The 17,831-nt window shown below is 35.0% G+C and overlaps 1 protein-coding gene across 1 annotated transcript in view; it reads right to left on the minus strand.

Annotated features, from left to right (window-relative positions):
* Positions 1-17,831, minus strand: part of NBEA (neurobeachin) — a 513,899-nt gene that overhangs the window by 317,437 nt on the left and 178,631 nt on the right. The window contains 7 exon segments of the mRNA XM_035900172.1: positions 1,551-1,646; positions 3,046-3,214; positions 4,917-5,024; positions 6,301-6,422; positions 7,533-7,713; positions 10,216-10,224; positions 17,498-17,651. Coding sequence (XP_035756065.1) covers positions 1,551-1,646; positions 3,046-3,214; positions 4,917-5,024; positions 6,301-6,422; positions 7,533-7,713; positions 10,216-10,224; positions 17,498-17,651 — 839 coding nt within the window.

Below are 17,831 nucleotides of genomic sequence, written 5' to 3' on the forward strand. Positions count from 1 at the left end.
CCCTCCTTTTGCCACCCATTATATCAAATATCAAGTTTTGTACAAATAGCAGTATGATCTCATTTATGTTGCATAAGTTATTTTTGTTTTATTAACATTAGTAAAAATTAAAATGTCTTTAAATAACCATGTTTTAAGGCAGTCTAACCAATCCTAATTTTCAAGCAAAGGTGGTTAAATATACAATATCCTATGCCTGATACACAGAAACACACTCTAAATCCAAAAAAAGGATGAGAAAACAAATATTTAATGAAGTTTTAGGGTTTTTTTTTTTCTGTAGTACCATATAATACTGCAGTACTCTTCTGAACTAAGAGCAAATGATTCCTTTTTTTTATCAACAGTGGATTAAATCATACAAAGGCAACTATGTCACAACAAAGAATACTACATCAGCAAATTGAATGATCCAAGATATTTTTTTTTCCTTTGGATGGCAGACAATAACTTTATTAATTAAAATCACAAACCCTTGCTTACTAGTTGTTAGAATTTGAAGCAATTTATAATATACATACATGCACACACCAAAGTTTAAGAAATGCCAGATTAACCTCATTACAGTTTAAGTTGATGCAATGAGTATTTTAACCTTATGCTGCCAGAACAGCCTATGATAAACATAAGTTGCATTATTACTGAAGTAGGAAGTTAACTATTTCTGTTTTTTATAAACAGGATGCAATTTTAAATCTCTTAGGCTTTTTATAAATCAATCTTTCTACCCATTGAGATGTTTTAAAATTATACCAAGAACATTTTCACCAGATTAACTTTCTTTACCTATTTTACATTTCTGTATTCTCAGCACAGTGCATGCAAATAAATGGGGAAATGTACATGCAAACTTGGCTAAAGTTACACTCAGGTGACCCTCTCTTTTTCAGGTAATGACATCTGAAAACATATTCCCTACGTTATATAGTATCTATTAAAACAAACAAACAAAACAAAACAAATCAGGCCCAAAACATGTAATAGTTGCTCTGGTCACAAAAGCAGTTCCCTTCAAGAAAAGCACAGCACAGCACATTAACTAACAGGCATAAAATAATTCACAATACATACAGTTTCAGAGGTTTACATACCATCAAGAAGGCAAGAAAAAAAGCAAGAAAGGAAGGCAAAAGAACAGGAAAAGGTATGGGGAAAGGGAATACTACAAAAGTACTACATACTTTATGTGGTATGCAATATTTTTAAGATAGGCCTGATTTAATTTTTATGGACCTAATATTGTAGCAGAATAACCACAAACAAAAGGCATGTAAAATTTTCTACATCCATTCCCTCCTCCTGACTGCTTTTTTTTAAAAAAAATTATTTTATTTCATAAGTAAAGTTAATAAATGGTAGTAAAAGTGGGACAAAGATTTCCTAGAGAAATGTAGGCAGGAAGTTAAAGTTTTAAAGGTATCATCAGGTCTGATCTCCATGTAACCTGAGGCGTATACTTATTTATCAACAATTACATCACAGTTATTTCTTGAATTACATTACATTAAATAAGAACACCCAAACAGGTTAGGAGATGATGTTAATATTACCTTTGTAAAATGAGTGGGCAAAGCTCTGCTCAGGAATTAACTTGGCAAGGAATCCATGGTTCAAACTTGGGTGAGGGATAGATGGTATGACCACAACTGTGGAGAAAATCATGGAATCAAATGTGAGCCAGCTAGTATTCATGTGTGGCCTGGTCCACTGTGGATCCATGACAGATATCCTATCTCATTGAAACATGCAAATATGGTATTATCAACAAAAAATGCATTTCTAAAGGAAGAAAACAAGTTCTGTATCAAGAGATAGGAAACAGCATACCTATTATTTGGGCACTTCAAGAGCAACATTCATGGGGAAAAAGAGACACAGATAGATATATATATAGAGAGATATATACACACGCACACAGGCAAGACAATCATGGGTGAAATAGTTCAGTGAAACTAGCAGTTTCTTAGGGCAGAACCATAACATAAAACCAGGAAGGCACAAAAAATTATGATTTCTCATAATTGACTATGTTCATGTAGCATATTTAAAATGGAAAGCTTACAAGCACAGGGACTTTAAAAATTATGCGTAAGTAGTAAATTAAAACATCATGAGGAATCAGAAAATAATGAGAAATATGACGCAAATTGGAAGATAAATTCTATGAAGAATGAAAATTAGCAACTCCATAAATGAAGAAAGTAATTAAAAAGCAGTACAAGAAGAAAAATATACATAAAGAGCTTCATGGACAAATTCATTTACTGTTTTCAGCTCTTTTAACACAGAAGGTAGAGTTATAATCAATCCAACCAGACTTGGAAAAACCTACTAAACTGACAGTGCAAAATATTTGAAACAAAGCAGGGTAAAATTTGGATCCCTAATTTCTTACGGGTTCTGACAGCTAACAGACTCCATCCCTCTCAGGCTGAAGAACACATGCTAGTAAAAACCACTACTGCTAATAAAAATCACAAACAGTTCAGTCGAAGAAGGCAATAGAAATGCTTCCTTTTTATCATATTGTTTCCATAGGCTTTTAAATGCAGGCACCGACACAGCAGGACTCCAAGAAAGTACTCCACCACTACCACTACCCTTGCAAAAACCTCCTCATTCAAACAAAAGGAGTTCACATGGGCAAACAGCTGTGTTTGCTATTTATACATTTCATAGTATAAAGATAGCTATTCTTACTAACAAATAACAGATTCAGGAAGTTGTGCTGATCAACTATCTTGTACTTTACAGCTTTAACTCCATCAAGCACCCTGTTTCTTTTTAATTATTTTCAAATTAAAGAAAAAAGGCATAAAAAAGCAATATGAAAATTAGTTATACCCTATAAGCAAATATACAGAATAACTGAAATCTGCGAACATATGTTAAAGAACTGAATGATTACAGAGGAAGAAACTGACAAGTAATTTCCTATTAGGATCTTAAGCTATTCACTAAAAATACTTTGTAGTAAGATAAATACAGTTCAAAAAAAATCTGCATATCAAAATGAAAAATAGCATTTGAAGAAAACAAATGTACCTGTACTTGTTGGTGAATTTATTTCTTGTCTGATATTTCTACCTGCCTGGCTCCCAGATCTTGCAGTTTCTCGTTGTGGTTCTAATATATCGCGATATTTGGAGACCATCAGAACAGAAATAAAGTAGACTACCGCCAAAGCTAAGAACTGAGCCTGTTTGCTGTCGTCCTGTGTTGAGAAAAAGGAACAGATTATAATATCAGACATTGCCACAGAATTTTCACACAAGATCATCACAAGGCTTTATAAATAATACCTTTCTGAAACGTTACATCTGTTAACACAGTAGTAAATGGATTATGTAGAAGATTCAAGGGATTTTCAGTGTAGTACTATGCACATAGCATGTATTAAGTACCAAATCTTACAGGTAATTTGGCAGCTACACAAATCTCTGGGACTGTGGAGTCAGTGGACTTTTCAGTCTAGAGGCCTGATTCTGCTCTGAGAGGGCTTCCAAGGCTCCTCAACAGCAAGGGCCACTGACTTTTGCTGCCCCAGGGATGAGACTCCGAAAGCTGCTGCCACAAGAAGGTAAGGGGTACTACTGCTGAGAGGGAAAATGAAGCTCTCATCGATGCTTTTCTAGCTAACGCTGGATACATAAGCAGGCATAACAGTTTCTGGTAGCATGTAAAAGCAGGAGGGATATGACCATTGTTCTTCCAGCAATAAATCCCAGCTCATACATTCTGACTTCTCCTTCAGTGGGATTGTCAGCAGCAATCCTACTTTTCTAGGGCTCTGATTTAAATAAATTCCAGGACAACAACTTTGGCGTCTTCTTTTCTTTCCACCCCACGTAGTCTGCTGTTACACAGCAACTACCATCTATGGTTTAGATATCATCCTGACTGAGGTTAGGTTGCTGTAGTTCAACTGAAATGTCTTTTATTATTATTACAGTGTAAACCTAGAGAATTAAGACTTCAGCCTCTATCTACCTCTGTAGTGGTTTCACCTTGTCTCAATTCCACAGGTATGCATTTTCTATCACAAAGCCAGTGCTTGCTTTCCATGTTTTCTGGGTGTTATTTCATTAGGCTGCATGTCTTTGCAATTCTTAAAATAACTAGAGATCCTCTTATTAAGTTCTTTCCTAGAAATGCCAGAAACAGTATTTCCCCTATTCCCTTCTCCTCTAGTTAGGAAAAGAGTAGGTGATGGAAGATCTCCACCTGAATTCAATCTTGCCCTTTCCAGATGATCAGGTCATCCTAATAGATAATTTTTTGTGTGTGTCAAATTCTACTTTCTTCTTTTTAAAGCTACTTCTAACTTCAGTCTTCACTTCAATCCACTTGGTTGGAGAAGTTTAAACATAACATCTATTTGCGTATATATAATAATAATTTCTATTGTACTACTTTCAAAACCAAACACATTGTGGCACAGTTTTATGCTAAAACCAGTTGCAGAAAAATATGAAAAATGTTTTTATATATATTTATATATAGTATATGTATATATATGTTTAGCAGAAGTAAAAATTATCTTTATAAATCAGTTTGCTGCAGTTCTGTAATACAAATAATTCTTCCTCCTACCCTGGTTGGACAAAGAGCTGACACCTTTAGTAATATAGTTTTAACCAACATAGGTCATAACTGATTTATTCTGGCTGTCGTTATTTGGCTACTGTAAGATCCCACTGTTAAATTCAGTTAGCTACTAATCTTAAATAGTTTACCAGTATGATTTTAAAGTGCAGAAAGTGGCTGGTATTTACAAAGCCACGAGCAGATGGTTTGCAGATAATGTATGAAGTGCAACACACGAAGGATATTTTTAATTCCAGTACAATCAAAATCTCTTTCAAAATGTAAGTAATGATTTTGCAGAAGAAAGAATTGCAGCATATGTTACTCACCACATCACGAAAAACAACTGCTCGTAGACGATTAATATCAACATCCTGAAGAAGCCTATCAGGGTCTTTTATAGGAGAAAGATTGCCAGGGACATTTTCAAGGGGAGTCTAAAAATAAAAAGTAGTGAGATTTTTTCCCCACCCAAATACCAAAGCATTTCTGTTAGAACCTTAATTTGATACCTTTTTCAGATACTGCATCAATCTTAGATGCTTTTTTACTTCCACTATACTTCCAACATAATACTCAGAGAAGGGTTCTAGAAATAAAGCAATGTTTTGAATTATTGCCTTAATGCTAACTTTTTAGATATGAATTGTTACATCTTCCCAGTACCTCAGAACAACTGTATCATCTCTTCCCAGAATTAAGATAATAATTTGCATACAAAAGGTTATTTCAGATTATAGTTGTTTCATAGTGGTACAATAAATTATTTCCAATACATGTGTTAAATTTAAAAATTATGAGCAGAAATATTTTAAAAAATCAGTTTATGTTCATTTTACTGAGAATTATTACAGACTACTTACAGAATAACTGCTATTATTACAAAAGCATAAAGTAGTATGCTTCCTTTAAAAAATGCTAATGTATTACAAATGATGTGTAAACACCTAGAAGTCTCTTTATATTAATTTGCTTTGCACTGAATGTGATAATATGGAGAAATGTGATGTTTTTGTGAGATTTAATGAAATAATATTGTGAAAGGAGATGAGTTTGTAAATGCTATCTGAAAAAGTCTTTAGAGAAGAAAACCCACTGAATTTAGCAATGAAAATATAGTAGCAAAAAAAAAGAAGCCTTTACATCATACGAAGCGTTGTATTTTAGTTGTGCTAAATTTTTTGAGAATTTAGTTTCAGGACTCTCAACATCTTAAAGCTGTAAACAAGTTTAAAAAAAAAGATGAACAGTGAATTAATGAAACTGGAAAAACTAAGCTGTAATTGAATAGTTTAAAAGTTTAATTCCTAAAATCAGAAAATACTGATGTCTAACAAGCATGCAAAGGTCTGTTGAAGTTACCAGGACTCAGATGTTCAACAAAGATGTGATTGCAGGATTTCATCAAACCTGCAAGTGCCCTGACTGATTAAAAAAGCTAGGCAGGTATATATGAAAGTGAGTAAGGTGACTTGCTCTTTAAAGTAGACCAAGGAAGAGTGAAAAAGCTCTTTAAAATTGCTCCAGCCATACTACTGCGATAATGTTTTCTTGTTTCAAATAATGCCTCCCCCGCCTTTTTCTTTAAGCTAGTTAATAGCAAAAAACTAAGCTTTTGCCAAATATTTGAGAAGGCAGTTACAAGTATTTTCTGACTCTATAAAGCAGTGGTAAAGGCTTGTCATTGCTGTTGGTAACTGAAGACTGAGTTACCTTGGTTGCTGCTGCTGCAGTTAGAGCGTCTTGAGTTTTACTGCTGATTAATGATGTCTTGTTCACTCTCTCTCTCTGCCTTTGCCGACACTCTAAGCAGTTTCTCACAGCCACACAACAAACTAGAAAGAAGTTACGAAAATGCTACAAATTAGAATATTTTCTCATTATTATATTCAAAACATCAATTAGCAGTCTGTATGTCTAGTTTGATATGTCAATAACCATGTCAAAATAGTGCAACATCGTTCTCACATTAGACTCTCTGTTGGTACTAAGAAAGCATCATGATGACTTATTAATTTCATTCTTTAGTTGAACAACTAAATATTTTATGTAACTAACTGCTATATCACTATATTAAAATTCGAAAATTATTAGTCCTTGAGCTCTCATGTTATTGATCGGTTGTCAACACTTAAAATCTGGAAGTACTTATGTACAGCTTGAATAGAAAAAAAATAGTAGGTGGTAATTTAGAATTTGATGAAAATTGATCACTGAGAATAAACCACAAGTTTTACACCAGGAGCAGTATAATTATCAATGACCTAATAAGTGGCATGAATAATAACAAGGCAAAAATCTGAATATAAAAATTATTCATCCTTTGAGAGATGAAAAAGCATGTAGGAGATAACATTAGCAAAATAGTATCATGCCATATGACAATGAAAATTTAATGTTCACAAGGATAAAGTGATATAGTTTGCATAGAATAGTTTGAATTATTAACAAATTTTTCAATTTCCTAAATTAATTGTAATGGTATATAGCAAATAGTGAAGAAAGGTGCCAGACTGTTGCAACATACATTTAGGTCTACAGAGTTTGCATATGCATCCCATGCTTTTAGTCTTACGTAGACTATAAGTAGTCTTCCAAAGCCATGGAGACTTGGGTAAGGAAACCTGCAACAGGCAGGTAGCAAAGCAGATTTGAGAAAAAAAAAAATTCTCCATTTACTTACTTATATTGCATTTTTTTACTTCCCCCAAACACATACAATTTGAAATACATAAGAAAGAACAATTTCAGACATGTCATTTTAACTTATTCCTGTGCCTAAACAGAATCAACCTTAAAACTGTATCAAATCAATAATGAACGCGATTTTTACTTTATCACATCATAGTCAGTACAAGTCCTTTCCTACATGTGTCACTATTTGATCCATCTGTAGCTCATTGATCTGTAAGCAATTATTTAATACATGCTGTCTGCCAACTTACCAAGCCTTAGGCACTGTCGCATTAGACCTCCAGAAGACATGTTTTTTTCAGCTTCAATCTCACTAAAATTTAGAGAACTGGCAAATACCAGTACATCAACCATTGCCATCAGACGGCTGAGGAAAGTTACTGCTGTCTCCGCTGACATTCCTTGTGTCACTTCAATATTTTCCAATTCAGTCTTTAAAAGGAGATAATAGAATTAAACAGTTTGAACACAACTGAAATATAAAGACAGCATGTACACATGCAAATCTAAATTGTTATGCTTAATGACAAATATATTGAAATGTTATTTAAAAATCTCCTACTATTACCCTTAACATAAACCGTGAGAGAAAATCAAAGTAAGACAGCATGAAAAGTAAGAAAGCTATTTAGATTTACATGCTGTAACAGCTGAGAAAAAGTCTAATACAAATGAGAAAGTTCTTAGCAATTACATAAAGTGTGGCCAGGCAGTAAAACAACACACGGTATATAAGGGTGCAAATGTACCCTTACATTATTCCATAGGCTAAGCAAACTGACAGGTAACAGATTAAAGTAATTACGCTCTGCATAGCTTTTACATTCCTTTAGACAAATAAGTAAATGGAGGTGGAAAAACTGGACAGTTTTGCCCTGTTTCCAGGAATTGATTCTCCCTGGGAATGCTTATACCACACAGGAACCTGGCAGAGTCCAATTCTCCTGGACATCAGCAGAAAGCAGGATTTCTAAAAACGTGACAAGTTAAATGGCATGCAGCTCACATGGCCCAGAGGATGGCCATTTCTTTCCTAAGTTAGTGTTGGAATGGGAAGTTGGAATGGGAATTCCTAAGTTTGTGTTAGTTAACAGGAATCCACAAAAAAATGCTGAATAAGCTCAATATTTCTGAAATCTAATACTGGGCCATGTTTTTCTCCAAAAAGATCGTTAGATGTCTAGAGTCATGTTTTCAAATGCATTTCAGGTGTCTAACAGTGCAGATAAGTGAGTAAACAGTAAGTTTAATTAAAAAAATAATTATCTGTTTAATCACATTTAGCTCTGGAGCTGGGCAAAACTGAAAACAGGATTTAGCACTTCACTGTGTCCACATTTATATGCCTAAATACTATTTTAAAAATTGTTTACAGATGCCTGATTCTTATTGATTGTCAACAAGATTTCAGATTGCAGGGATTTTCTGAACACAGAGTTTGGTCTTTTTGAAAAGTATTATTTTCGTTGTGTTTGCTTTTATTCATTTGCTTAGAATTATCTATGAAAAAAATTCAAAATATATTTTGTGCTGTTAAGGCCATTTCCTTCCAAAGAAAAAGAAGTACAGAAAAATAAAAAATCCTTTTTTTCCATACTTTTAAAAAACAGTATCCTCACTCATGAGTCACTTCTTAGAATATTTCACATCAAAAATTATAAAAGCGCAAACTGTGCCAAATAGTATTAAGGAAACAACTGTTTTGAAAGATGAAGGATATAATGTGGCATGTGTCACCGCAATGATAGATACCACTTCATTTAATTTCTCTTAAGGATGTAACATGTCAGTTACATGAATGATTTGGGAAGGGCTGTCATCTGGCTGATCTGCCCAATAACATCAGAAAAATGGTAAAATGACAACTCTCAGAAGAACTATTTCCATCCTATCTTCTTTAGCCAGGTCTCCCCCGCTCAGTGTGTGCTGTGTTCCTACTTCCTGGAAAAATAAGTTGCTGGGTTTTTTTTGTTTTTTGTTTTGTAACAGACTGGAACATCATTTTTGAAAGCAGTCATCCAAAGAAAATAGATTTGCAAAAATCTATAGCCATAACAGTCTGCTAGAAAAACTCATAGGTGGTTACAGAAAGTTGAACTTCGAACTCACGCTTGAAATAACATCAGGCTTGCTAGCAGCCAATTGAGTGCCTGCTGTTGATTTTTCTCAAGCTTCAATTGTATTGCATCAATCATAGTCTTAAATCTACTCAGTACCTCTATTGCTTTATATTTTTTGCAAGTTATGTAATAAATTCATTTTATATAACATTTTACCAAGATTTTTGCAAACGATGAAATGCAAAAAAAAAAAAAAATATTTTTTTTACAAATCTCCCTAAAATTCTGCTGGATGGAAATAAAAAAAAAGACTGACGGGTTTTTTACAGCAAAACTTACCATCAGTTCTACCTGTTAAGTACAGCACACTGATATTCTAATAATGTTTAAAATAAGCTCCACTGTTGATCAAGCTGCCTTCAGGCATTAGCAATATTTTACATAGGTGTAGCTCAGAAGCCCTGAAAACTGAATTGATCACCATTTCATGGCTACTCAGGATCCTTTAAGAGCAGTAACAAGTCTTCCATACAATTAACAAGCTCAGGGCCTAAAGAGCTTTTGCATTGACAACAAAATTTATAACTTAAATTAGCTCATGGACCTGCCTACGTTCAGTCCAGTAGCTAACAGTCAGCATCAAGTAAGCATCATACTTGACAATGCATTAAGTTACTCAAGGCAAACGTGTTAGGAAAAGTTAAGGATTACACCCAATATATTTCTATTCACATCCTACTGTATGATATAAGAAAATAATAATAATAATAATAATAATAATAATAATAATAATAATAAGCCAAAATATTAAATGATCAAAAATAAGGTATTTTTAAAAATGCAAAAAACTGAAACTTACAGCAGCAATACTAACCTTAGAACCCTGGACATGCAACAGACAAAACAGACAACAGATCACAACAATAAAAGAAAAAGAAAATTATTTAAGTTAACTAAAAATACAATGTAAAATTGAAACAAATCAGTATCTTGGAGTTAGACATTTGTTTAATTTATAATTAGAACAGCAAAACATTTCAGCTCAGCATGAACATTTGAAAATAAAGACTTCCAAGAGATAGCTGTGCACAAGGAAAACTGTAAATCTTGTATTATTATGGAGTTCATGTAAACACTGATTCTTCCAAACCAATGTACATCTTTTATATAGTACATAGGGCAATTTTATGAAGCAATGTAAATCAAAGTAATGTTTTCACTGATTATATAGAAATAAAATGCGCGTTTTACAACAAGCCATTTAACTGAAATGTAATAAAGTAGTTAATCTTTGTAGGAGGAGGCAAATATGTTTAAAATGCTTTGACAAAACAAATGTAAATCACAAAAAGGAAACTGGTTCTTCATGCATAACGCTCCTTCCTTTGAAGCAACACATAGCTCATGGTACACATTGCATTTGGGTGTGATTTATTCAACCTAAACCAGTATCATACTGGATATCTGAATGCTTTTGAACCACAGAAAAAAAAAAAAAAAAAAAGATTCCTTAAGCCCCTGGGACTCAGTTAGTCTTCAATTTCAGAGTTCACAATTAAACACCTGTGTGTAATTTCTATGTTTTAATGTCAGGTATAAGCACTTTTTCTCTTATCGCAATAGGCTAGGAATTAATCCTTAAGTTTTCTCTGGTCATGTTTTGAAAAGAGAAAGAAACTGAATTTTCAAGTGTGTGTCAGTATTTTTGTCATTTAAATAGTGGAAAAAACTAATCTAGCAGAAAGAAAAACAAGCTGAAACACACTGCTTGCTGTCCTTTTGGAACAGAAAATACCACGTTCAACCAGTTTTTAAATGTGTTTTCTTCTTTTGTAGCTGGATGCACCTTGAGCATTAACCTATGGCTATTTTCTCTCGGTTACTAGCTGAAAATTTTTACATTAGGGTGCCTTATAAGGCTGTCTTCACATGTTTAATTGAGTTTTGCAGACAGCTGTTCGTATAACACCAGCAGCCCTCAGATCACAATTTGAGAGCTGCTGTTTTAAATGCTGCAAGCAAGAATTAGAATTGTAGAGTTCATAGACTAAGTGGAAAACCAAACTAGTTGCAAGGGGTCCGGAAATTTACTCTCAGTTGTCACATATATTTCAACTCTTCAAATTTCTTTTGCCTTACTCAGTGTCCTGAAGTCCTTGTCACGGCTGCTACCCTTATAGTAAGCAATGATTATTTCAAGTTCCTAGCTTATACACCAAGTGTTTTATCTGGCAACCAGCTGCTATTAAGAGAAACCATCTTCTGCAAACCTTTTTCCTTACAGCTCCCCAAATATGCTTTTTTCACATTGTACACTGTCTTCCTTACAGCTGTAATTAAAAAAAGTCCCAAAGACTTCCCCCACAGAAAGAAAAAAACCCCGAAATCAGTATTTTATATTTTATGACCTCCCTATAATATTGGCAGTTATCTAATATCCCCCAATTTAATAAGCAAGACATCAGAATCAACAGTGGAACACACTCCAGCTTATATTGTAAAACAACAAAACCGGTTATATTTTTTGTTAATATTTGCTTCCCCTTCAATCATTTCACATATACAACTGACAACCCTTTGAAGATACCAGCATTTGAACAAGACCTTATACAGACCCTGAGACAGAGGTGGTATAAAACTGAAATCAAGGGAAATACTAAAGCGTGTGGGAATAGATTACTGTGAATTACAGTAAACTTTCCCATGTATTCCATACAAATGTGGCCTTCATGCTACTCTTCAGTAACTCATAGATTTGTGAGTGGTTTGCTTTCACAGATAATGCATTTTTTCTTTTCTTCTTCCTATTCATATTTAAAGGGTCCTATTCATAGCACTATTCAGATCATCCTAGTCTGGATTAAAAAAAGCAAGCAAAAGGCAGATTTCTATTACAAGAATTCAATAGGGAGGAAATTCCATAATTAAGATTGCCTGTTCTACAGTAGACAAGGGATCATGGAGTAATTTTCCACCCAGCCCAGAAGAATTTCCATTTCACTACAAGTCCTAACTATGCAAAGGAAAATGGGTTTTTTTGACAGAAACTGTGACAGTACTGCTTTTTCAGCAAGGGAGGGAACACAATACAGAATCTCTTGCACAAAAGAAATAAAAAAAAAATCTGTAATTCCTCCAATATTGTGAAAGTCATTTTGCTAAATTTATCTCTGGGTTCTTTTCTGCATATTAATTAATATATTAATTAATTCAAGCATCCAATACCCAGTATCTATTCTACTAATGAGAAATAAGTGAAATGTCTATAAAAAAATGAGAGGCAATGGGACACATGTAATAACAACTAACTCTATTGCAGACTATATGGCAGAGAGTTTTGTAACAGATGTGTAGGACTGTTCAAGAATCAGCAGCCCAGGATGATGCCTCACTTCAACTCGGACTGACACACTGAAGTCCAGGAAGTGTGGATAGGTAGGACTGTGAAATCAATAAATGAACTACGTGTTTCTGTCTGTCATCATCTCCATTAGAAAACACATAAACTACCTCATAAAAAGAGTCTGGATTCAGCTCCAGGTTAACAATCATTGCAGTTAATGGACCCTACAGGGATCTGGCTGACCAGCCACTGGATGTCTATATCAGAGATAGCTGAATCATTTGCTTCTATCGAGTAGATCTCCATTGGCTAGAAATCTAGTCCTCATATAAGTACTTGAAGTGGATGCCTAAATTTACCTTATCCGCTTCCTGAATTCCATCCTGGTTTACCATTCCAAGTGAAAGGGTTGAACAACCATTACTGTCTGTTCTATAGCCTTTTTTGGTTTTACGTTTCATTATTCCAGACCAAAAAGTAAATTAATTTTCAGAAGTAGATGTAAATTATGTGTCCTATGCCACAAATATAACACACTAGGAGGAAACTACTTTAAAATTTCAATATAGGCCCAAAAGGCCTTAAGTGGGAATATTTGAGTCACCATTCATGAAAGTGGAAAAGGAAGAAATGAAGTAAAATGAGCTCCCACTTGTTGATAAACGGAATATATGTATTCTACAGGATCTACAAAATGTGAGGGTTTTGACACCACAGAAAAGCTCCACAGAATACAGATATGGAGGATCTGAAGCTTTCAGACAGACAGACTAAACAAAATGAAGACTCTGGATTCAAACAGGCACACCAGGAGATATGACTCAAGCCTACAAAGTCATAAATGATATGAAGATGAATAAAGACATGATTAACTGCTGCTTTCATAGCATAAACAGTAAGGCATATAGTGACTTTATACATTTAAGCAGGCTTAAAAAAACAAAGACAAGAAGTGCTTCAAAGGTTATATAATTACTTTGTCAGGCTCAATGCCACAGGATAATATGGAGGCTAAAAGCCTAAGTAGCTTCAAAAAAGATTAGATAAGGTCTAGAAGGATAAATTCCTCAGTAGTTATTAAACATGACAGCCTGGACACACACTCTAGCTGTTAAAATCCTAAATGCTGAAGTGAAGTATCATTAGAGCAATCAACATGCTTGCTCAGACTTCTGTATTTTGATGTAAGCTGCAAACAGTCACCGTTGGAGGCAGAATGCTAAACCAACAGGGCCCTTGGGCTGACCCCGTAAGGCAGCTTATCTTACATATGGACATCTTGCTTTCCTTAAGAGCAGAGCAGTACTGCTTGACTGGACTTCTAATACCATGCCCAGTTTAAATTACAGAATCACAAAATCACACAGAATCACAGAATGGTTGAGGTTGGAAGGGATTCATGAGACGCAACACAAAATCTGGACTGTATACCTTGTGGACAAAAAAACATTAATCAATGTAATTAACTAAACCACAGCAGGTTCCATCTGAAAATCAGGAAACACTTTTTTGCTGTGAGGATGACTGAGCACTGGCACAGGTTGCCCAGGGAGGTGGTGAAGCCTCCATCCTCAGAGATACTCAAAAGCCATCTGAACACAGTCCTGGGCAACTGGCTCTAGATGGCCCTGCTTGAGCAGGGCGTGTCCTGGTTTTGGCTGGGATAGAGTTAATTTTCTTCATAGTAGCTAGCATAGTGCTGTGTTTTGGATTTAGTACTAAAAGAATGTTGATAACACACTGATGGTTTTAGTTGTTGCCAAGTAGTGTTGAGATTACTCAAGGACTTTTTGAGCTTCTCTTGCTCGGCCAGGTGCATAACAAGCTGGGAGGGAGCACAGCTAGGACAGCTGACCCAAACTGACCTATTCCATACCATATAATGTCATGCTCGGGGGTGGGGTTAGTCGGTCAGTCAGGGGGAGAGTGAGGGTGGCTTGGGGAGAGTGATCGCGGCTCCGGGGGGGAGTGATCACTGCTTGGGATGGGCTGGGCATTGGTCAGCGGGTGGTGAGCAATTGCATTGTGCATCACTTGTTTTATATATTTTGTATATTCTCTTGCCATTTTTATTATTATTACTATTGTTATTCTTTTTTCTTATTAAACTGTCTCTATCTCAGCCCATGGGTCTTACTTTTTTTTTTTTCCCCCTCCAATTCTCTCCCCCATCCCACTGAGGGAGGGGGGGACTGAGTGAGCGGCTGCATGGTGCTTAGTTGCCAGCCGGGTTAAACCATGACAGGGGAGCTGGACCAGATGACTACCAGAGGTCCCTTCCAGGCTCAGTCATTCTGTGATTCTGGTGAGGGAAAAAAAGAGTATTGGCTCTTTCCTCCCTTGAGAATTACTCTGGCAGAGTGTCACTAGAAAGCCTGCCATAACTGTTTTTATGCAGTGGAGACACTATATAAATCTTCCAGTTTCAGATCTCTTCTCTCTTCCAATTATCAGCTCTTGGAAGGAGAATGAGACAGAGTCTTTTGTAACTGATTGCAAGCACTGGACAACTTTGCCCTTTCAAGGCTGAGAAGAAATATATTCCTAACCAGCAGTCCATCCACTTTCTCCACAACAGTTCAAGGATGCAAAAACATTTGAAGTCTGAGAATCAGTAGGAAACTTGTTTTCGTTCATCATATGATGGATATTCAGAAGTGGTCTGACGAGGGCAGCTGGTCCCTTCATAACTGTGATCCAGAAAAACACTGAGGGAGAGCACCTTCTCTGAGAAGGAGGAAGGACGTGCTGGGCTCTTTGCATCTGTCACAATGATGAATAAAGCCACCTTCCTGCTAATGTTTATGGACAGGCAATGATGGAAATGGAATGGAGTTGAATGGGAGGAAAGAAGCTCTCTGCTGGGGGGAAATGATTATGAAGTCATCATCTAGACAGTAATGGTTATTTCCATGTGAAGTTAATTTGTGATTTTATCAGTTACTTCTCCCCACCCTCCCTGTACTTCTGGGACAAAAGTAATCACTTTTTTCTTTTTTTTTTTTTTTTTTTTTTAATTTCACAGGGTAGGATTAATTCAGTTTGAAGCCAGTTACTGATCTTTTAGAGAATTAGTTTATTTCACAATTTATTTGTATTTCATTATCCGAAACAGGTGGCAAAATCAAGCATTTAAATCATACACACAGTCCCCGTGTAGTAAAGAAATGCATGCATAATACACAAATTTGAGAATGTAGTCTTTTGTATCAATGTATGAAGACCACTGCTATTGTAGCAAAGCAGTATCAACACACAGTATTTTAACAAATGGATGTCTAATTTATAAAGCTGGATCAGCTATCTATCTATGCACATGTGTGGAGAGAGACACACACACATATATATTTATTATCCAGAATAGAGGGAAATGGTGAACTGCAAAATTATTATTCTATAGAATGGCTCTGCAGTGTCATAAACCAGGATAAGAGCTAAAACCCACCAAGGCCGTTCAATGGAGTTGCAGCCTAATTAATGCTGTGCCAGTTTTATATTTTTATATAAAAGATGGCAAAGAAAACACCTTAATTTTCAAATTATGTCTAAAAGTTTGTTTTAAAAAATATCTCCCAATGTATCTACAGCCTGCATCTCAAGATGGTTTGGTGTGTACTCTCTTATCCTTGACAATATTTAATGAGGCACTTGCAAAATCTTTTATTCAGCAACCTTGATGTCATTCTTGTGACTACAGAGAACTAAAGTCTTTCCTGTGAGCCTTGCAGTTTTGCTTATATAAAATATTTTCTCAGTTAACACAGTGAAAATAGTAAAGACACAGCATTTAACCATTAATTGGCTGGCTGAAAGTCATATTAATATTTAGTTAATTGCTTGTCCATACATTCATAGCTTTCAAATAAAACTGCAAAACATTTTTTTTTTTCACTAGCTAACTAGAAGTAATAGTAGAGGCAAGCTAAAGTAATCTCAGTTGCTGAATGGCTAGAATGAGGAATTCAGCTTTTACTGCCAAACTACATTTGTAGCCTCCAGTGCTGACTAGCCACATCACTTCAGAAAAGCCTCTTTGTTCCTTCTTGGCCTCATTTTCTCCCCTTTCAAAGACCCATACTAACTGCAGACACTCATGGGATGTTCAAGATAAAACATTTAGTGTGAAAGAAATAGTTACAGATACTATATGCATGGACAAGGCATGATGTTCAAGTACTGTAATTACTATCGACAGTAACACAATATTTACAAAATATTCCTCCCTTTTTCATGAAGCATTCTTATTAGACTACTCTGCTTGCCTCAACTGTGATCCCCTAAGAAATTACAGTTTATGAAAAACATTGGTTTGGATAAAAATATCAGCCTATTTCAATACAAGATTAAAAAAAAAAAAAGGAAACCAAGGTCAGGACCTACGGAAAGAAGAAGTAAACAGAGTAGTGAGGGGATGACTTCTGGTATTATTTGGCATGGAAAGAAATGGTGCCCATGCAAAACAGATTTACAAATCATCATTACAAATTTATCAATGAGTAGCCATCATAAAGCATGTAATTTTGTTACAGTAATCATGATTTCTAGTCATGATCCTAACTGCCTTCTCTTTCAAACAAAATATTAAATGCCTAGAAATATTATTCTTATTTAGTACTACTTCTCTAATAAAATTAGCATTTCAAATGAAAAATATTATAAACACTCTATATCAAAGCTTAACAGTTTTGATTATAATTTAATTTTTTTTAAGGAATTAGCAGGAGTCCCTAAAGAAGAAGTCAGCTGCAAACAGTGATTTGTATTAGCAAAACCAATTTCTAATATGACCACTAGGTGGAAATATTGTACTTACAGTTGGGGATGTGGCTGCTGACAGCAGTGGTAAAATTCCTCCACAAGCAATAATAATATTGTCTACCATCTGGGAAATGAGGTGTATTGTGTTGTGTACAAAAATAATATTTTCATTGCTATTGACAAAGTCCATCACAGACTTTGTGGAGTGACTGCAAGAACAGAAGAAAAGATGGATTAAAACCAAACAGTTAAAATAAAAGTTTAGATAAATTTATTCTTTGCAACCAGACCATGAATGTTTCTTTGATATAAAGGCAAAATCTTGTCTACAAAAATTGCATGTAAATTGTCTAAAAATATGAACAGGACTAGTCTAATGAACAAATTGG

This window comes from Egretta garzetta, unplaced genomic scaffold, assembly GCF_000687185.1.
Source record: "Egretta garzetta isolate BGI_Z169 unplaced genomic scaffold, ASM68718v1 scaffold40, whole genome shotgun sequence".
NCBI classification, from domain to species: Eukaryota; Metazoa; Chordata; class Aves; order Pelecaniformes; family Ardeidae; genus Egretta; species Egretta garzetta.